The sequence below is a fragment of the Notolepis coatsorum genome, assembly GCF_963971535.1.
Source record: "Notolepis coatsorum genome assembly, chromosome: 4".
NCBI lineage: Eukaryota > Metazoa > Chordata > Actinopteri > Aulopiformes > Paralepididae > Notolepis > Notolepis coatsorum.
Window position 1 is genome coordinate 22,014,104 of NC_140168.1, and position 23,498 is coordinate 22,037,601.

General features: G+C 43.8%; 1 protein-coding gene across 5 annotated transcripts in view; it reads left to right on the plus strand.

Annotated features, from left to right (window-relative positions):
• The window catches only part of ago4 (argonaute RISC component 4), a 101,519-nt gene that overhangs the window by 11,648 nt on the left and 66,373 nt on the right, over positions 1–23,498 (plus strand). For all 5 annotated transcript variants that reach the window (XM_084312622.1, XM_084312618.1, XM_084312619.1 and 2 more), the window contains exon 3: positions 19,274–19,448. In XM_084312622.1, the coding sequence (XP_084168748.1) occupies positions 19,274–19,448 (175 nt within the window). The remainder of the gene's footprint in view (positions 1–19,273; positions 19,449–23,498) is intronic.

The following is a 23,498-nucleotide window of genomic DNA, read 5'->3' on the forward strand; positions in this document are numbered from 1 at the left end:
AAATCGCGATTTTGATTAAAAATCTATTAATTGTGCAGCCCTAACACACACACACACACAACACTGCATTATCTTTACGTGCATGCTACACACAGTCACACGCATACACGGCCATTTCCCACCCTGAGGCTGTTGTTACTGCTCCTGTTGCTTTGGCTAGCTGGAGGCCAGGAGTGGGAGAAACAGGCAGGCGATGTGGGGGGGTACCAGGGGTGTTTTGTGGCCGGGCTGTATGAGGGCATGGTGATGAGGAGGAGGAGGAGGAGGGTGTTGTTGGGAAGCTACAAGGAGGGTCCTCCTGATTGTCCGCGCTCTCTCTCGCGCTTCACTTGCTAACTGGAGCGTGTTGGTGGTGCGTGGAGTCGAGGACCCCCGTAGCCGCCGCCTCGCTGTCGGTTGACAAAAGCATTAACCCTTTCACTGCCACACTACAGAAGGTTAACCCTTTACTATCACACTACCGACGGTTACCGTCGGTAGTGTGATAATAAAGGGTTAACCTTCTGTAGTGTGGCAATGAAAGGGTTAACCTGTGAAAGTGTTAAAGCAGCGTAGCCACCCCCCCCTCCTTCCATAGCATGCAGTCACTCTTGTCAACATCAGCAGCTACTAGCCTCTCTCCCAAGACTTTATCCAGCTCCCCTTTTCCTGTACGCCGTGCATTTTTCCTGTACGAGTGGAATTCTGATTCTGACGGGATCTTGAATGGAGAAAGACGCGTCGGCGCTCTTACATGTTCAATTAGTCGTACAGTCAGACGGTAGAGCAAAGCGAGCCGTTTGCACATTTACCATCATCACAAGAACCGACGGGTGTGGGTAGTATTCATACTAGCAACACGGCCGCCAAGCAGACGAGATGAGATCTGGGTGTTGTTGAGGTGTGGCGGTCGGGGACGTACTAGCGGGCCACTGTTGGGTTCACGTCGTCGGGGCGACAGTGGCTCAGGAGGAGGTAGAGCAGTCGTCTGGTAGTCGGAAGGTTCCCATGGTTCGATTCCCGCCCCGCCCCCCCGGGCAGCGTGTCGATGTGTCCCCTTGAGCAAGACACACTTAAACCCCTAATTGCTCCCCATGTGCAGGTCGGCACCTTGCATGGTCGCCTCCGGCGTCGGATGTGTGGGTGAATGTGAGGAACAAATTGTAAAGCGCTTTGGATGAAAGCACTATATAAAATGCACCTTTTTACCATTTATTCACCCGAGCTAGTCTGATCTTCGGTCCTAATTTACCTTTTACACGAGACGTGTGAAGGTGGGGGATGGTACACAACGCTATGTTAGATGGGTTCTGTGTCCGACTGTGTGCAGGGAGAAGAACTGTGCATGAGGAGTGTGTGTGTGTGGAGTGTTTTATGATGTGTGTAACGGTAATCCCAGCCTGCCCCCCCCCCCCCCCCCCCTCCCCCATATGGTCTGTCTGAGAGGCGCTTGTTCTTTGTCTAGGGCCAGAGCGCGGCATGGGTGGGGCGGGCTGCAGGGTGGTGGTTAATTGGAGGTCATTGTTTCACTAGCCCCTTGTTGACCCATCTAGGTCAGGGGCCAGACTCGTGGATCAATCAAGAGTGTATGTGTGTGTGTGTCAGTCTGCGGGTTCACAAGGCCGCCGCTTCACCGCGTGCCGGAGAGAGGGTGCGGCTAACGGGGGAAACGCTTTGCGAGGAACAGTCTATAAATGTCAACGTGTGCCCGAATCTATTTTGTTTCTCGATTTTTTTATTAGGGGATCGCCGTTTTTAGCTTTTGCAATTTAACATTGACGCAAACGATTCGATAATCGATTTCCCTTTGTTGTCTGGGTTTTGAATGTGTTATTTCTGGCATTGTGTGCTAATCAGTAAATATAGAGTAAATACTGTTCATAGTGTTCCATTGCAGACATCTTGCTCTGCAAGTGGGTGATTTCAAGTTCAGACTACACCAGGCGACAGTGTCTTGGGAGTTAGAGCAGTCGTTTGGTAATCCGGGGGTTCCCGGTTCGATTCCCGCTCCTCCTGGGCAGCGTGTCCAAAGTGTTCTTGAGCAAGACACTTAACCCCTAATTGCTCCCCCGATGAGCAGGTCGGCACCTTGCATGGTTGCCTCCGCCGTCGGTGTGTGAGTGAATGAATTGACCATTTACACCGGCATGGCCCTGATTTGTGCTCGTCGACGGCTCTTTGGAGATCCCCGACGAGAAGCCCCGAATCAGAGGCAACTCTGTTTGCTCGGCGCGCGCACGTCGGCGCTCGATTGCCGTGTGTGAAATGTTCCCAAGGCGCAAACCGAGTAACGGCCCGAACTCACTGCTCACGAACGAACACGGACGGACGGACGGGCGGCTGCCTCTTCACTTCCGCTCCCATGTTAACGGACGATAGTAGGCACACTGGCCGCGAGCGGGAGCGCGCCTCCCGAGTGGCCGGCGAGCGGCAAGCTATTTTTTCGCCTCGATCCTATTTGAGGCGGCGCGCCACGCGCATTGTCACAGAAATACAATTGAATATCTGCATTATTACCACAGATATAGATGTTGTTCAACCAGCTGTGTCTGTATCTGCAAATAAACGTCTTGAATGTTTGTCTGTATGTTTGTTTATACCTATAACTATTACAATGTTGCATAATAATAATAATAATAATAATAATAATAATAAGCTCTTGCTGCTGCTGGGGCTACACGCTGCTCTTTCAGGAGTACAGTCACACTGATCATCATTCTAAAATGACTGACTTCGCATATAGACTAGGCATTTACAGCTGTCCCAATGTAAATATGCCTTCCTCGGTGCGCTTCCGCACGCTCAAGTCGTAGGTCCAGTGTGCCAGGCCGGGCGCGCGATCCCGCGAGGGAGCCGCACGTGAAATTCGTTCGTGAGCAGTGAGTTCGGGGCGTAACTCGTCGATGTGTTGCAGACGCCGACGGATATATAAATGGTGCATTGTATATGGTGCATTTTTTTGTTCCTCATATTCACACACCGACGGCGGAGGCAACCATGCATCGGAAGCAGTTAGGGGTAGGGGTGGACGGTATAAACGGTATACGGTATAAACGGTATGAATTTGCTCTACGGTATGGATTTTGCCTATACCGTGTAACCGGTAGTGCAGCTCTAAAATAGCAATGACGTCATGTAACCACAGCGCGACTATTTCACTCGCATTTGCCCCTAAAAATAGATAGAATTAGTCATAGATAATAGATATGTGCGAACTGGAAAAAGTTATTTAGGAGGCTTCGCGCAGTGGGCGTGCCAGCCCCTCCCGCACGCATGTAAACACGGGTCTACTAGTAGTGTCTAGTGGGACGGGACGTCTCCCTGAGCTAACGTTAGCTTAGCTACCGTTACAAAATGACCCAGTCAACTATTCACTTTTAGTTTAATACATGATGAGGCATTGTCTAACCGAACGGTATCTAGTCGGCCAGCTAACGATAGCTCCTGACATCAACAAACGCTCCATCAAGTCTAGTAGAGAGTAGACGTGTATGATAGCTCCGTTAGCCGTTAGCTCACGTTAACACAAGTTAGTTCACCGTTCAAAACGAAATGTCCCATTGAACTAAATAATTCACTGAGGCGTTGTATTAACGTTATATATCCGGCTAGCAGTAGCTACAGATAGCTCCTGATATCAATGTCTTATAACACTGATTCGATGCGTATTCGAGCTGAGGGCTTGTGAATGTGATTTAACGTTATACCAATACTAGGGCCCAGCTGCAGCGCCGGTGAATCCTGGCCGTAGCTCGAGGCTACTCGAGTATAGGTCCAGCTGCAGCTCCGGAGAATCCTGGCCGTAGCTAGAGGCTACTAATGTACACACAGACAGTGGAGCTTGTTGCGTGGTGGCGATGTCTCGCAGATAATACAAGTACAAGTCTAATTATATAATATATATATTTTATATAAAAAAAAAAAAAATTATATAAAATTAAAAAAAAAATTTAATCAAAAACGATGATACCGTGATATATACCGTTACCGTCTATGCTTCAAATTATACCGTGATATAAATTTTAGACCATACCGTCCACCCCTAGTTAGGGGTTATCCTTTCAGAAAATCTGCCTAAAGGTACATATACCCAAGTAAATGGAAGATTGCTCCACTTCTACAAGGTCTATTTGCATGTTCTTGGTATCTAGGGACATCTATGGACGTCAGGGAATGTATTCCCAGTGTCAGAAATATTGTGTCTGTTACTATGCTTGAGTAAATTGTAATGAACCAAAGGAGAATATAAATTATTATTATTCGTTTTCTCCCCTGGGTCTCCTCTTTCTTAGGACTATAACGGTTTCATGATGGCATCATGTCCTTGTGTCTAAATCATCTGGTTTCCGATGCATAGCGCAGAAAATTTACACTTTGACTGCTGTTTTGATAGGGTTAGGGTCTTTACTCTTGGCTACATTTGAAAAAGAAAAGCAACATCACTTAATACGGACTGTATTGATCTATTTGTGACGTGAAATAAATCTTGGCCCGGTACTGATCGGGCTTAAGAGGTTAAGTGACTTTCTCAAGGACACTTCGTCACGCTGCCCGCCCGGGAGCAGTGGGAATCGAATCGGGAATCTTCAGACGACCGCTCTACCTCCTGAGCCACTGTCGCCCCACATCTAGCAGGCTAAATATTTGGACCTTGTCGGGGACAGGCAATGCTACAGCCAATGAGAAGGCAAGACACGAGAGAGAGACCATTCTGCTGTTTAGTTACATTGACTAGTGAGGGACCGCAAACAGAATGAAATAAACTCGAAAAGCTTTCAGCTGTCATGTCTGAATTGGAACAAGATAATTATTTGATGACCCAGTCGTGTTATTGGTGTCTATTAATTGTCATTCATTAAGGATTTTAGGGACATTTTAAAAAGGGGATGGGCAGATATCTGGGAAATTACCATTACTAGTGTGGTTGTCAAGTTGGCGTTGTTCTCCACAAGAGAAAAATGGAAACGCTAAAACCTTGTGCTTAGGGGGCGAAATTAAAGGCCGCCACCCGCCATTGGCGCTCAGTTTTTACGTTTGGTGCGTGCCACTGAGAGGTCTGCCCGCCGTGTGGCGTGTAATCAATCAATCAAGTTCATAATGATACTCTTATTTTGAAAATCTGTGCGGGTCTCATTTCCGCCGCAAGCGCAGCTCCAGTCGTCATATCGATGGCTCCGGCAGTTAGCAACATTCGGTTCGTATGAATGATACTCTTATTTTGAGAAAAAACGTGGCAACGAGTCATATCTGCCCAGCCCTGCAGCGGGATACTATTGGCTTCTGCTCGTATCAACACAGAGGCAGTCTGCTCTAGTCTAGAGCGGACCTCCATGAGCTACCGTTACTGTTTAAACAATGACCGCTGCAGCGCCGGAGAATCCTTGCATGCTGAATGTAGGGTCTAGCTGAATATAGGGTCTAGCTGCAGCGCCGGAGAATCCTTGCTGGAGCTGGAGGCTACTCAAGTATACACACAGACAGTGGAGCTGTTTGCAGATAGCGAGCATTTTGACTTATTGCGTGGTGGCGATGTCTCGCAGATAATACAACTACAAGTATGATTATATAATATATATTTTATTTAAAACATTTTTTTATATAAAATATTTATATATATTTTTTTAATCAAAAAAAATTTGGCAGGTAAGAAATATGCTTGGCGGGTAGATTCTTCCCATCTACCCGCCATTGGCCGGTGAGTCAAAGTTAATTTCGTGCCCTGCTTGTGCTTTCTCCAGTGTATTCCTCTTGTGTGTGATTTCATGACAAAACGTAGTTTGGAGACCAGACGGACTCATCTGCGATTCCTCGTGGTGAAAGATCTTGTCATGTGTTAGGGTTCGCACAAGGTCCTTGAAGTGCTTAAAGTGCTTGATTTTCTTTTACAAAGAAAAAAAAATAAAAAGTTGATGCCTGATTCCTTAACTCTTTCAGCGCCAGCGTGTACCCGCCTCTGCTGTCAATGGGCCAGCTTTTCGTGACTGTTTTTGTGATATTTCATGATCTTTGCAGAGCTGTGTGTGTTCTGTATTATAGCTGTGGAGACAATGGTGTGGCTCATTTTATAGACACTACTTGTAGTCCAACATGGAAAACACTGTAGTTTGTAGTTTATTACACGTTAAACATCTCGCATTTCCAAGATAATCCAGTCTTTTTCCATAGATCGCGAGATAAAACACGTTATGTGCAATAAGCTCAAACCGTTCTGGTTGATTCCCTGTAACCCCAAATACTCTCAAATCAAAGGTAGTAGTCTTACCCTGAAAATCCTATCGTTAGAAAAAGCCTCGTTTATGACCGGTAAAGTAAGCCACTGTGATCGTTGGGTAAACATGTTTCACGTTCGGTAAAATAGACATGGGGGGTCCTTACCTTAGCCAGAAGGTAATCCAAAAAGAATAATTCCAATGAGCCCATCGGCGATCGCGATTACTCGTTTATATGTAATTACACAGTTAGGACAGCCGAATCCCGTCCAATATTTTGCTGTCGACTAAAGACGCACTTCTTCAACCATTATCTGAAAAAATATATATATATATAAGATCTAACCTTACTGTCATGCACTTGTCCTAATAAACTAACCTACACTGTAACATGCAACACTTTGATGAACATTGTTACTCAGCTGATAGAGTTGTACCCTTCCTGATGACTTGTCGTACAGAACTTGTAAGTCGCTTTGGATAAAAGTGTCAGCTAAATGACTAAATGTAAATGTTACACGTGTTTACGGGACACTAGGTTTTGAGGCGAGCAGATCTGGTAGCGATTGCTTTGGAAGAGCTCCTCCCCCCCAGAGCGAGTCTCTATAGTACGGTGCATTCATTGACTCTCCTGTTGCCTTTCTATCAGAGTTCAAAAGGTAGGCGATACTGCCACCTGCTGATATTCGATCAGCATTGCAATTCCAACGTATACAAATAAGCCAGGGACGGCTAGAATGATCCGGATGATGATTTAGAACGGGGATCAGAGGAAAAGGATCAAAAGTAAAACCCGACTTTTCTCTGGTTTGGCACTCAACCGCTGGCGAGATAACTAGGGATGCACGATAATTATCGGGCCGATATCAGCAATTATGACGTCATCCCGATAAACCCGATAACGTTATTAATAGCTCCGATAATATAATATATTTTTTGGTAAAAGAAAATGCTGTGTGGGTGAATTGGAATGAAGTGCGTTTGTTTTGACTGTAGGCTCATCCCGTTTTGCCAGTACTGTGGTACGACTGACAGCGTGTGGTTTAAGAACAGGGCGTTTTACACAAATCGAGCGCTCCCTTTCTTGGCTGTGACGTAGGCACGTAAGTTTCTGAATCAGCGCTGACGTTAAAAACAAAGATGGCCGCGTCGGTACTCGGAATTTCAGAGGAAAAAGATCGCTTGCTATTTGTAATAAATGCAATGGAGAAGTTCCACAAGGAGGGAAAAGGGCAACAACTTGTAATACATCCAGCCTGACAGGTCATCTGGGCATCACCACCGCTACGATGGTGTGTTATTGTGTTAACTTAGAAGCCTATGACGACGCAAGGAGCTAAGCAAAGCTAGCCCCTTCCATGGCTGTGATGCAACCCTCGGTTGAACGCAGTCACTTATTGCTCCATAGTAGCCAGGTTAATTTGCACCACCAAGGACTGCTTAAAAGCTAGCGGCTTGAGCCCTTGGGTCATTTCTGTCAAACTTCTTTAATTTAGCAAACGACTCGTCAATAGCTGGCTTTGGATTCACAGCAGCTTCTAGCTTCTAGCTTCTAGGTTCTAGCTTCTAGCTTGTTGCAGGTGACTTGTTGTGGTGGTGATGTGTCCACTCAAAGCCTTTTTTTCAAGGCTCCGCTTTGAAAAAAGAACAAAAAGCTTCGAGCGTCTTAGGTTGGATGTATTATAAGTTGTTGACGGATTGTGAATTTTCATTTGGAAAAATAAATATGGTCACTTTATCAGTCAATACTGTTGTCTTGGCTTTTGTTTCTGTTGTCTGGTTAGGTCACATTTAAGTTGGTGTTAAGTTATTGTCCTGGGAAGTCTTTTTATGTATTATTATTGTATTGTGATATGTTTTGTTTCATGTTGAAAAAAAAAATTGATAAAAAAAATAATATATACATTAAGAAAAAAGATTATAATACAATAAATATCGGTTATCGATATCGGTTATCGGCCTGAGGAGCATAAAGTTATCGATATCGGTATCAAAAAATCAATATCGTGCATCCCTAGAGATAACCCGACTTATCTCGTGATTGGCGCCCATTGAGTTAACACAGCCCATTTTTTAACAAGGTGCTTAAAAAGTCCTTGGAATTCAAATCAACCATTTGCATTGAAAGTTTTGTTCATCCATGATACAATTGTTCTGAATCAAGAAATATATATTTTTATCTAAAGTGTAACTAATTGTCGGAAATTGGTTTTAAACCATAATTATTGGATCTAATTTTCTTCCAAAAAAAGAAAAGAAAACGCATTTAAAAGTAAATTGGATCATTTTTAAATGCCCTTTTAAAAATGAAAAAATAGTGCAATGTCTGTGGGAACCCTGATGTGTAAAAGCCCATCGCTGATCCACTAGGGGTGGAACTGTTCACAAAAAAAATTCCATTGCTAATTCAAACCGTATTTGATAATACAAAATCCTTTTTGTTTATTGTCAATTATCTGTTCATTATAGGTGGCTATAATAAGGGTGCGTGTCTGAGAAACCTTCTCACTCGGGCAGGGCTGTACGCTAAGCTTTTTCACTAGGGGCACACTTGCCCCTAAATGAGAAATTTAGGGGCAAAACATATTTTTTAGGGGCACATTTTTAAATAACAATTTTACCATTATTTATATCGATAAACAGCGACTCCTACAGTTCGGTCGGGGCGCCTGCACAGCGAGGGAAGGATCTGGAGGGAGGTAGTGTGACCTTCCACATGTTACACTCTCCCAGTGATAGTCTGCGCTGCCAGTCTGGATATATAATTTGAGTCAATCACAAAATTCACAATCCGTCAATGTCATTAACAATGTGTTTCCCTGAACAATGAGTGAACTAAAAACCAACAGGTATTGTGCTTTGTCAGCAGATATTTGACGCTATAGGAGAGGAGACTGTTGTGGTCTTGGTCCATGAAACAACTATTACTTGGCATTTATAGGACAGCACGCCTCAAAAAGAATTAAATAAACCAAACAAATCATCTCTGTCAAACGTCTTTAATTTTGCAAACGCCTCGTCAATAGGTACAAGCCGCGCTGGTTCCTTTGCAGCTGGCTTTGGATTCGCAGCAGCTTAGCCTTTAGCTGCTCGCGCGCCGTCGTCGGATTTTAATACACCATCGTAGCGGTGGTGATGTTTCAGGTGACTTATTAGGTTGGATGTGTTATAGCTTGTTGCCCCTTTCCCTCCTCATGGAACTTCTGCATTTGTTACAAATAGCAAGCGAACTGTTTTCCTCTGAAACTTTGAAAAAGTCCCACACTACCGACGACGCCATGTTTGTTTACTATCTGTGCTGCTTCTGAAAGTTACAGTGGCTACGTCACAGCCAGGCATGAGAAAGGGAGCGCTGGATTTGTGAAAAACTCCCTCTTCCTATTCCTAAACCACACGCTATCAGTCGTACCACAGTACTGGCAAAACGGGAGGAGGCTAAAGTAAAAACAAACGCCCTTCATCCGAATCTACCCACACCGGATTTCTTTTAACAAAATAATATATTATCGGAGCTATCAATAATGTTATCGGGTTTATCGGGACGATGTCATAATTGCTGATATCGGCCCGATAATTATCGACCCGATAATTATCGTGCATCCCTAATAATAATAAACTTTATTTGTATAGCACCTTTCATATAGAAACTGCAGCTCAAAGTGCTTCACAACAGAAAAAAGACAGACATAAAAGTGCAGACATATAAAATCACAGTTTTTCACATTAGCATCTAACATCTCAACAGGCCACCTTGTTTATGGTTTGATTAAGTTTTAAATAGACAATAATAAAAATAGTAAGATAAAATTGTGAAATAGTGCAGTGCAATAAAATTGTAGAATAGAATAGATTAAAAAAGATATATATTTTACAGTGCAATAAAATAGTTCTGGATTACTGACCCAACAGTTCAAATTCATCTTTACCTTCTCTGTTTGGTATCCACAGTTTAAAACTTGACAAGTCTTCCCTCCTGTTCTATACCCACTTTGACCCTTTGAACCTCCCACCCGGGGAAAACCTCTCTCTCAGGGCGCAGTTCCCTCTCTCAGGGTGCAGGTACATCTCTCAATTGTGCGCAATTCTCACACTCTGCCCACTGTTTAATCCTTCTCTATCTAGACAAAACTAAATCTATAATGCACCCAAACAGCAGACTTAAACAATGCTGGAGAATATTATGTGATACAGCTGGTCTTGTCCACTTAACGTTACCAGTAGCCTAATAGCTGTCTCCCAGACAGCTGCACTGACCGCCTCGCCTGGACAAACTAAAAAGGTCCCGCTTGCGGTGTTGGCTTTACACTAAATGCAGCTGGCATGAATTACTAATGTGAACTGAACGTACTATTCCTTGTTCTTAGTGTCGTGTGACAGTAAATGGAAATGGTAAATGGTGCATTTATATAGCAGCTTTTATCCAAAGCGCTTTACAATTTGTTCTTCACATTTTACCCCGTTCACTCGCACATTCACACACCGACTGCGGAGGCGACCATTTAAGGTGCCATCATCGGAAGCAGTTGGGGGGGTTAAGTGTCTTGCTCAAGCAGGACACTTCGACAAGCCGCCTGGGAGGAGCGGGAATTGAACCGAGAATTACCAGACGACTGCTCTACCTCCGTCCTGAGCCATTGTCAAATAGTCAAAGGCCAGTTATACAAACAAAGGCACTCCATACATGCCCCAGGAGTGATGTATTGGACTACAGCAAAGGGTTCCTCGGTACCAAAGTGAACCAGACGGTCTCTAGGTGCCCCGATTTGTCATGTTCCATTCCATCCCTAGTGGCCTCTGAGCTGTGGCATTGAGCCATATCTGTTGGGAAGATGTCATGAGAACACTATGAATTGCCTCAGTTTTAACCATGAAGTCTTAACAACAATGCATATTATTATTATTATTATGCAGGGAATTATTGTGTAAAGAAGATTTGATGGATAACTTGAGATAATTGAGCCACTAGAGCAGCAGCATGTCGGCATTCCATGTGGGGAAATGGGAAGTAGGGAGGGGGGGATACATGCACGCAACATGTAAATAACAACATACATTTTGGACCCGCCAAAATATAAAAAATTATAGATTCATTCATTAATATTTTCTTTGGGGGGGCGGGGGGGGGGGGGGGGGGGTGTAAGCAATTATTGTATTCTACACTTTTCTAAAAGCTGTGGATGTTTAACGATTTGTCTACATAACAATTGTATCTATAGCACCTTTTTAAATCACAATGTATCGAATGGGATCAAAAGAAAACATTGTGCTGCTGCTGCATGGATAATGGTTTTTTTTTTTTTGGTCTTTTTCCCCCTCCATTTTCCTCCGATTTTCTCCCATCCCAATGTTAGTCGTATGCCAATTCCCAGTCCCTTCCTGGTCGCTGCGCACTTACCCCCCACAGTCAGATCATCTGGGAGAGTGGAGGCTACCACGTGCTTCCTCCGACACACTCCGATAGTGGGAGGACCACACTATCCCCCTCACGTCCAATCCGTGCTTAGCAGGTGCCCCGACCGAACTGTAGGAGTCGCTGTTTACAACGACCCGGACCCACCCCGCCAGCTTCTCCCACCCTCTGATACAGCCAATTGTATCAGTGCAGACGGCCAGCCAAGCTGGTGACAACCCCGGAGCTGTGAGCTGGATTCGAACAGGCGAATCAAGCTCACAGCTCCGGGGCTGGTGACGAACGCAATCTCCGCTCGACCACCTAACCGCCATATGGATAATGGTTTTGATGATGGAATCATAGCCCTAATAACTGGTCCCTCCCTGGTGGTTCTTGCAGCTAGATTTAAACTTGGTGTTTAGCCGCTTGCCTCCATACTGAGTGTGACTCTCTGTGACGAGCTAAAAACGTCTCTCCTTTTTCCCCACGGCATGGAAGACAGCCGTCGATGGCAAATTGTGGTCACTCATCCACTCACTCACTCACTCACTCACTCACTCACTCACTCACTCACTCACTCACTCACTCACTCACTCACTCACTCACTCACTCACTCACTCACTCACTCGGCCACGGACGACCTCAAAGAGCACCTACGGGAGGCTGCAATTAGAAACTGCCGCCCGTAAATGTCCAAACCCCCCCTCCCACCCACCTCCTCCTAATGTACAGTTTCCTCCCCCTCGTATGTATATATTTAGTTAGGATCTCTGTTTAACAGTACTGTATATTTGCATATCTTGTATGTCACAAATGAAACGGTACTGTATATCTGTATGGCATGTATATGTCATAAATGTCATGATATATATCTGTATGTGTATGTCATGATGAATTGAAAATGGGGGACCCTGATGTAAACGAGACGAAAGTCTTTCTCTGGTCTGCATGCCCTTAACAATTGTGTGTATTGAGCCGTACTGTATTGTACCCATTCTGCAATCTGTTAATACAATTTTCAATCAAAACCTGGCATGGATGTAATGTAAACATGCTGCTTTTCTAACATTACTTTGTGCTAAACATGCTGTTGTTGCTCACTGGATCTGTCCATACGAGTAGCTGGTCCCAGGTGTGTAGCAGAACACTGAGCAGTAAGGTAGAAAGAATCTGCACTCTTCTTAGCTCAAAGTCGTGCGTTATGCGAAAAGTGCTTGACACCATATGCGATACAATAAATGAGATGCACTTATTTAAAACATTTTTAAAACTTTTTTTTAAACTTTTTTTTATTTAGATTTTCTTTGAACATTTACAGTGTCAGGGTACGACATTTATTTACAGTGTCAGGGCACAACATTTACAGTGTCAGGGTACAACATTTACAGTGTCAGGGTACAACATTTATTTAGTGTCAGGGTACAACATTTACAGTGACAGGGCACAACATTTACAGTGTCAGGGCACAACATTTACAGTGTCAGGGCACAACATTTACAGTGTCGGGGTACAACATTTATTTACAGTGTCTGGGTACAACATTTACAGTGTCAGGGTACAACATTTACAGTGTCAGGGCACAACATTTACAGTGTCAGGGTACAACATTTATTTACAGTGTCTGGGTACAACATTTACAGTGTCGGGGTACAACATTTACAGTGTCAGGGTACAACATTTATCTACAGTGTCTGGGTACAACATTTACAGTGTCGGGGTACAACATTTATTTACAGTGTCTGGGTACAACATTTACAGTGTCAGGGTACAACATTTACAGTGTCAGGGCACAACATTTACAGTGTCAGGGTACAACATTTATTTACAGTGTCTGGGTACAACATTTACAGTGTCAGGGCACAACATTTGCAGTGTCGGGGCACAACATTTACAGTGTCAGGGCACAACATTTACAGTGTCGGCGCACAACATTTACAGTGTCGGCGCACAACATTTACAGTGTCAGGGTACAACATTTATTTACAGTGTCTGGGTACAACATTTACAGTGTCGGGGCACAACATTTACAGTGTCGGGGCACAACATTTACAGTGTCGGGGCACAACATTTACAGTGTCGGGCACAACATTTACAGTGTCGGGGCACAACATTTACAGTGTCGGGGCACAACATTTACAGTGTCGGGGTACAACATTTACAGTGTCGGGGTACAACATTTACAGTGTCGGGGTACAACATTTACAGCGTCAGGGTACAACATTTACAGTGTCGGGGTACAACATTTGCAGTGTCTGGGCACAACATTTACAGTGTCAGTGTCGGGGCACAACATTTACAGTGTCGGGGCACAACATTTGCAGTGTCGGGGTACAACATTTACAGTGTCGGGGTACAACATTTGCAGTGTCTGGGCACAACATTTACAGTGTCAGTGTCGGGGCACAACATTTACAGTGTCGAAGCACAACATTTACAGTGTCTGGGCACAACATTTACAGTGTCTGGGCACAACATTTACAGTGTCTGGGCACAACATTTACAGTGTCTGGGCACAACATTTACAGTGTCTGGGCACAACATTTACAGTGTCTGGGCACAACATTTACAGTGTCGGGGCACACCATTTACAGTGTCTGGGCACAACATTTACAGTGTCGGGGTACAACATTTACATTGTCGGGGCACAACATTTACTAGGGATGCCCCGATCGATCGGCCACCGATCGTTATCGGCCGATAATCAGTATACATATGCGATCGGTGATCGGTTATAATGCTTTATTTTCGCCGATCGTCAAACCCGATCTCACTCGCTGTCGCTGAGTTCTGTCTCAGACACCGGGAGCTGTGCGGCGTCTGCTCATCCCTCCAGCCCCTCCCGCACGCATGTAAACACGGGTCTACTCTAGTGGGACGGGACACGGGAGGACGGCGTCTCCCTGAGCTAATGTTAGCTTAGCTACCGTTACAAAATGACCCAGTCAACTATTCACTTTTAGTTTAATACATGATGAGGCATTGTCTAACCGAACGGTATCTAGCCGGCCAGCTACCGATAGCTCCTGATATCAACAAACGCTCCAGCAAGTATAGTAGAGATGTGTATGATTTAGCTGTTAGCTCACGTTAGCGCAAATTAGTTCACTGTTCAAAACGAAATGTCCCATTGAACTAAATAATTCACTGAGGTGTTGTATAAACGTTATATATCCGGCTAGCAGTAGCTACAGATGGCTCCTGATATCAATGTCTTATAACACTGATTCGATGCGTATTCGAGCTGAGGGCTTGCTGAGCACAGTTAAGTAACGTTATACCAATAGGGGTCCAGGTGCAGCGCCGGAGAATCCTGGCCGTAGCTCGAGGCTACTAGAGTACACAGACAGTGGAGCTTGTTGCGTGGTGGCGATGTCTCGCAGATAATACAAGTACAAGTCTAATTCTATAATATATATATTTTATAAAAAAAAAGAAAAAATTTATATAATTTTTAATTTCTTTTAATCAAAAACGATCGGTATCGGTATCGGCCGATATGGCTCACGACGATCGGTGATCGGTATCGGTGGCAAAAAACGTGATCGAGGCATCCCTAACATTTACAGTGTCGGGGTACAACATTTACAGTGTCGGGGTACAACATTTACAGTGTCGGGGCACAACATTTACAGTGTCGGGGCACAACATTTACAGTGTCAGGGTACAACATTTACAGTGTCGGGGTTAGAGCTGCCGCGATTACCGCATTACCGCGGTATCGCTGTTACATCACGGCCACCGCAGAGTAGGCTGAATACCGCGTCACCGCTGTTTTTTATAATAATAATAATAATTTACCCTCCTCGTTGGGCTTGCGGCTCTGCAGATATACCCTACTCGTCTATCGAGGTTCCAAGCGACCCTATTGGGTACCAGAAAAGTCACGTGAAACATTGCAGACCACTGATTGGTCAGAAGAGAGACGCGTCACACGTTTTTACGTCCTGAATGTCAGGTCATCACAACAGCTAATAACGTTAGCTTTAACTCTCCGCCGGAGTGGACTATCATCGCTCTTCAGGAGTACTAAACGAGACATAATGATTTTACTGTCTGCAACGAATGTTATAATAAAAGCCCTTCGTTCTATACACTTGTCTGATTGAAAACTTTATTAACAGACCGCAGAATGGGACAACTCGGCACGCTCTGAGCAAAGAAAGGAACTGAGATATGAATAGAGTATTGCTTGCTATGGTCCGGTAAATACGCTGATGTTATTGAACGCATAACTATATAATGTCAATGCCACAAAACGAATGCCTTTATTATAAAGTAGTAACTTTATAGTAATAATAATAAGAAAGGGTCGGGGGGGTGCCCGCGACACAGAGTGAACTGCGCATCCGTGTTTCACTTTCAATAACTAATGCGTGCTTGCCGAATCCAAAACAATATTCATGCTGCAAAGTCATCCTCTAAAGATAGACATTTAGACTAGAGGCAGGCTATATGCTATAAAGAGTAGACTACTACTACTAAAAAAAAAAATGCATTCAAACTTTTTAAATTTTTTGTGTGCGTGCGGTAAAAACCGCGGCGGTAGGAAATATTTTGCAAATTTGTGTGATAAGGAAATAATCAATACCGCGGCAGCTCTAGTCGGGGTACAACATTTACAGTGTCGGGGTACAACATTTACAGTGTCGGGGTACAACATTTACAGTGTCTGGGTACAACATTTACAGTGTCAGGGCTAGGGTTGGGCACCGAGAACCGGTTCTAATAGGAACCGGTTCCTAACTTCCGGTTCTGGAACATATTTGCATTTCGATTCTTAATTTCGATTGCTAAAAAAAAATCTTTTATTTTTTATTTTTTTTACTTTGTTAATTAATACCCTAGTTACAGTACAGCAACCAAATTAAACTGTATCAAGTCAACTGACAATGTGAATACTAATAGTATGAAACAAATTTAAGATAAAAAAATATATATATAAAGAAATCTCCTGCGAAATAAGCTGTGACCTGTTTTGACAACACACGTTAATGTTCCCATGGGCCGGACATGAATTCTTTAACGCATTCCCCGCCAAACACGCTGTACGACGGGTTTACTGATCATGCGAATTCCGCCAATCCACGGCGTACGACGTTATTGAGATCATATTTAATTTTTTCGCCATGGTATTCATAATTCCTCCACCCAGCCTCGGCTGATACAGTGGGACTCGGCACAACCGTGCAACGCTTCAATACCGCCGCCTGGTGGATGATCGGGCGAGTTACAACCGGAAATGGATCTCTGGTGATCTCCATGCATCTGGGAATTCCGTCCGGCAGTCACATATTGTTGCGGGACTCAAGACACACATCCGTGTATATGGATCGCTGCCATAACTCAATAATCGATATGATTTGGGCGTTTATTGCACCATACAAACCGGAAATGGATCTAGTCGATCAACGTCAAATAAGTGGGATCTTTTTCCTCCAGTCTCATCGGCGAACGGTAAGAGGACAGTAACGTTACTTTCAGCTTGATTGTTTATTATTATTAATGCAAACCGCTCTGATCAATATATCACCCATACTACATAAAGCATTTACTGACGATCACGGAATTATAAACGACCCCCCCCCCCCTTTCATCCGCGCATGATGAGTCATAACGGTTAGGATCTTATTCAGTTGGATTTTATTTTTTATTTTTTTATTGATCTTTTTCCCCTTCCATTTTTCCTCCGATTTTCTCCCATCCCAATGTTAGTCGTATGCCAATTCCCAATCTCCTTCCTGGTCGCCGCGCACTTACCCCAAACAGTCAGATCATCTGGGAGAGTGGAGGCTATCACGCGCTTCCTCCGACACACGTCCAGCCAATCAACCGCTTCTTTTCACCTGGCAGCGCGGATCCTCCCTGAGAGGGCGTAGCGTGTGGAAGGATCACACTATCCCACTCAGGTCCTATCCGCGCTTAGCAGGCGCCCCGACCGAACTGTAGGAGTCGCTGTTTACAACGACCCGGACCCACCCCGCCAGCTTCTCCCACCCTCTAATACAGCCAATTGTATTAGTGTGAACGGCCAGCCAAGCTGGTGACAACCCCGGAGCTGTGAGCTGGATTCCGGGGTTGGTGACGAACGCAATCTCCGCTACGCCACCTAACCGCCATTCAGTTGGATTTTTTAATATAGCGTGTATCGCGAATAAACTGCAATCGATGATCTATATTATGCGTTTAGGCCTATAACTAGCGTTCTAGGAATTACTGCAGAAAACGATAAAAACATACTTAGACGGTATTTTCGTATGAATATATGAATGAAAAAGTATAACGTTCCTACATCCTGAACGATGGATAATCGATGTTGAATGGGCCATAGTAATGTCAATTTAGCAATACAATTTAAAAAGTTATAGCCCTGCAAAGGTGAACATCTCCATAGGCTTAGACTGGTGGCAGTGATCATACATTGATGGATATAAGCGTGGCAGTTAATGTGTTAAACAAGTCAAGAAGAAACGTCACAATAAATCAAGAACAAAACAATTTTTTTTTTTAAATAAATGAATGCAACACTGTGGAGGAGAGAAACCTTAGAAGGGCCATTCAAGCGGGGATCTCCCTTCTTAGATGTCGGTGATGCAATAAAACAGGCAAAACTGTTGGTAAGCATGCACTCACATGTGTAATGAAACACGGATAAGTGCATGCAATAGCAACTGAACATTTTGAAAGATTGAAAATAGAGCTGATGGCGGATCTATTTGAGGCATGGGGGGGGGGCGCAGAGGGGGTCGCCTCCTCCCAATGAATGGGAGACTGATTTTGTGGACCCATAGATTGTTTTTATTATTCTATAGTAGTGTTCTTCTCGGGTCTGAAACAGACATTCAGATAACATTCCCCTGGGAGAAGCTTCAGACTTTCTACTTGATGACATCACTTTTTAGTTTTAGTTTTTATATTTTGGAGAGAGTGGTTTTTACGTTCACTAATATGTTTGGACTGTCTTAGACCAGAGGAATAAACAATGAATTCTTAAATTGGGGCGTAGTTCCCCTTTTAACAGTACAGACTTGGACCGCATTAGTTTGGGGTCATGAGACAAAAATCTTAGAAATATATACAACTTTCCCCCCCTCCATTAGAGATTTAACATACTGTGCGTGGGACTGCATTTGTTTATCGCTTTTATCCAAAGTGCCGTTAGGGGTTCAGTGTGTCTTGCACCAAGGACACTTCGACACGCAGTGCCAGGAGAAGCACGGATCCCACTGGGAACCTTCAGATTACCAGACGACAGCTCTACCCCCCCCCCCCCCCCCCCTGAGCCGCTGCAGCCCCCTGTGTTCCAAAAATACTCTTCAGTTTGCTTTGATTCACGACATATTTTCTGTTTCTTTTCTGGCTTAAACATCTGGCCCAGGGACTACAACTGGAAAACTAGCAACCCTGCTAATGTTGGCATATTTACAGTTTTTTTTATTTGTATTCATTTATACATCTACAACTGTTGATTGATATGCACTGTCCCTGATCAAATAAACTGAGTAAACTAAGACTAAAATTACACATGGCTCTTTTATATGATTTAATTATTTGGGAAATTCTCCCAATACCCTGCTATCATCCCCAGTATCGCTTGCATCCCCTATCCTGATCCCACCCCTACTAATACATATTGTATGCTTTTCTCTCTCCCTCTCTCTCTCTCTCTCTCTCTCTCCCCTCCCCCTCCCTCCAGGCCCGCCTGCCACCCCGCCCTCCCTGTTCCAGCCCCCGCGGCGGCCCGGCCTGGGCACTGTGGGGAAGCCCATCCGCCTGCTGGCCAACCACTTCCAGGTGCAGATTCCCAAGATCGATGTCTATCACTATGACATCGACATCAAGCCTGAGAAGAGGCCTCGGAGGGTCAACAGGTAAAAAGATGAAGACGCATGGGGGGGGGGGGGGGGGGGGGGGGGGAGCAGCTAACCTGTTACATAATACATATTGTATGCTTTTCTCTCTCTCTCTCTCTCTCCCTCTCTCTCTCCCCCTCTCTCGCTCTCTCTCTCTCTCCCCCTCTCTCGCTCTCTCTCTCTCTCTCTCTCTCTCTCTCTCTCTCTCTCTCTCTCTCTCCCCTCCCTTCTTAATTAAACAAGCTGTTAATTGCCTTACAGGGAGTGGCAGGTGGTAAAGTTGATGTATAATTTGGTTATTTATACAGACCGCTTACAGGAAAATGATGAATAGAATGAGAAATCTATTCATATTGTTCTTGAGGAGCAATGAAGCTTTTGGGTTGGGTTGTGTGGCTTTTGGAATGTTCTTGGTAGAAAGATTTTACTCTATGAAAGTGATACCTGTAGTTTTAGCAGCCTAATCTTTAGTCAGGGTTGTAATATAAGATCCATTGCTGTGTGTATCTGTGTTGTGTTAGGAAATGTATATGGGCAAAGGGCAATATTGTGCCCATGAAAGGTGATATTTAGACGGGTGCCAAAATGTGTCGTCTTGCCGGGTGATTTTTTTTATTTCAATTTTTTTTTAATGTTATTGTTGGAGATTGTTTTTGGCCAGAATATATGCAAGATCTTCACAAGACATAGGCATGATGTGTGGGAAGGTGGACAGACTGTGAGTGTCCTCTTCTGATGTTGTCCAGCATTCTGCACCGTAGAGTAGTCTTAATAATGCACAGAGGGCTTCCTAAGAATGGATTGCGCGGTGGAAATTGCACCCTTAACACATTCAGTGCCACGCCCCTTTTACCATATATGGGCTAGAGTGCCAATAAGGAAGTCAATGGGAGGTCGGGAAATTTGCGAAGGCTTAAACTATATCTTAAATTATGGCTATGGGTCTAAAAGACCCCTCGCTTATCAATGACTTGCTTGCAGTCAACATGTACGAAACGGATTGTTTTTTCATTGGTACATTTCCGTTTTATACCGTTTTGAATACGAGTATAGTTTTGGAGAGTTCTAGTAATTCCAGAGAAATTCCGCGATAATAGCTCTTTAGTGGAATACACAAAACGCGTTGTAATTTTTCTGCAGATTTATGAATAGTTTTCAAATAAATGTTAGATTATCGATAGTATATGTGTACTTATGCACGCTAGAGAAGCGGGCTGAAAGATCTATTATCCATGACCTGGTCAGTGTTAACGAGACACACACACACACCACACACACACGCGATAGCTGAGAAAAAAAACATCCGATTAACCCAATACTGGTAAAATAGAGTCCTTACCTCACATCAGAACTAATCCAATTCCTGATCGCCATTCCAAATATTGATCGCATTTATTGATCCAACGTTATAGTCCAAAACACATAATCGAAAGCTGCTCCCAGCCTCCCCAGTGAATGTGGTAACAGATACTGCTTGCCAGAGAAGGGAAAACCCCGGACCGGACTTTTTTTCTGATGCACATGCCCACCCAATCCAATCCAATGATGTGCATTACCATCCGGGAGACGATACGCGGCGGTATTTGCCCTTTTCGAGCTCAGACCCATTCCCAATGATAACGTCAGGCTGGATGGATGAAAAATGAATGGATATTGCTAATAAAAGCAAACGCGAGAAAGAAACGAGAACTCGTCATTGGCACTCAACGCATGGCGAGTTAACACGACTAATCTCGTCGTTGGCACTCAATGTGTTAACTGCGCGGGGTTTGCGTGCGGTATCTGCTCAGTCTTTGCTAGCTATCCACTAATAAGGACATTGCGCGGATAGCGCAGACACGGCCCATTATGTGTGGAGTTGGCTCCTGATCTGCTCCAGCCCAGTTGGCTCGCGGATAGGGGTGTAACGATTCAACCTCACAACAATTAGATTCGATTACCATTCTTCAGGCAACGATTCAATTCATCATGAAATCTCCTCATTTGACCACGATTCGATTCGATTAATTTTCCATCAGTTAATTCCCCAAATGTATCTTTTATTTTTTTGGATTATAATCGATTCTAACATTTTCAAATCGATGCAGTTGAATCGTCACATTACAATTGATGCATCGTTACAGCCGTACTCGCGGAGCAGTCTGCACTCCTGACAGCGCTGTTGGCAGATATCGGGAAGGGGAAATAAGCTCGAAATGAGGCATAGACATAACTTATTTTTCACCATTTAGTATTCCGTTAATTTCATATTGTATTTCGTTTACTTCGTAACGTATAGAGCTTTCTTGTATTTTCATGACACATTGCGTCCTGTGTTTTTGTCACTATCTTTCGTCATTGCATTATGTTTGTAATGTCGTATTCCAATTACATTTGTCACTTATAATTGTACTAGATTCTATTGTGCTTAATTTAGTTCATATTTCATTTTATATTACACCACCTCTTTATTGTGATTATAACTAGGGATGTCCGATATTATTGGCCTACCGATATTATCGGCCGATATCGGCATTAAAATATCTGTTTTCAAATATTTTTAATTTTTTTAGATTTCTATAACCTTTATTTACCCAGGCAAGCAAGTAAGAACAAATTCTGATTTTATTTATTGTCAAAAGTATGCATAATCTTGTGTTAATTCCACAACAAGAGATATGTAATGTTAATTACCTGAAATTATTCCGTTTTTTGGGGGGGGAAACCCTGTATATATTGGTTGATATCGGTATCGGAAATTAAGAGTTGGACAATATCGGTATATCGGTATCTGTAAAAAAGCCAATATCGAGCATCCCTAACCCAGCACCCAAAGGAGTGAAGGAGAGGAGTTATTATTATTATTTTTTTTTTATCCACTTTTTCTCCTATCCCAATTTCGCCTCGCCAATTCTCCCTTCAATTCTCCCCTCCCCTGTCTCGAACGTTGCTAGACTATGCCTCCCTCCGGTACACGAGGAGGCAGCTGTCGCATCTTTTCACCCGAACAGCGCAATCTCTCAGTGGCGAGGAGTAACGCGTGCAGGGGAGGAAACTAACTTTTTGGCTTACCAGCCAACTGGCGAGTATCTGATTTTTTTACCAGCCAAACAGATTTTTTACCAGACAAAAAAAATCGCTAATTGTGATAATTACTTCTTTGTATGTCAAGCCGCGTCAATGTTGTGTATGCATCTGGGTAGGCAAACTGTGCCTTTAAGACAGCACGGTGGTCTTACGACAGTGCTGTGAAGTACCGTCAAGTGTTGTGGTAACGTCAGTTGGGTTGGTGTGCTGTTGTGCACAGTGCACTGGTTGAGCTAGCCCCTTTTGTGACTGCGATGTGCAAGCCAGGGGCTTTTGAGCATGAAATAAAATGTCTAACCTTACGTCGTAGTCCGGTGCTTTTTTGGAAACATTATAGTCATAACAGATACACCTAGCTGGCTGCTTTGAGCACACAGGGCTAACGTTAGCTAGCAAGCAGCTATAGCTAAACGCTAACTAGAAGCTAACCACTGTATACAGTTCCAGTAGACTAACATTACACCTCTGTGATTTAAATGTGTCCTTAGTAACTTATACTCGAGGGTTGTACTAGGGTTGGATGCAGTTCCCCGTTGGTCAGTCTGTCTGTTTTCCATCTTCTGCTGTGTTTAACGTTATCTGTTTGCGAGTGCTCCTGATGGCTAGCCTAGTACCGCGGGACTTTTATTATTATATGTCCGAGGGTTGGCCAGTACTGCGCAAACGTTTATTAAACATTATATGTCCGCGGGTGGTCTTGTGCAGTGCTCTCGTGGCACTGTCAACTAGGGGTGGACGGTATGGTCTAAAATTTATATCACGGTATAATTTGAAGCATAGACGGTAACGGTATATATCACGGTATCATCGTTTTTGATAAAAAAAAATTTAATTTAATTTTATATATATTTTTTTTTATATAAAATATATATATTATATAATTAGACTTGTACTTGTATTATCTGCGAGACATCGCCACCACGCAACAAGCTCCACTGTCTGTGTGTACTCTAGTAGCCTCCAGCTACGGCCAGGATTCCCCGGAGCTGCACCTGGACCTAT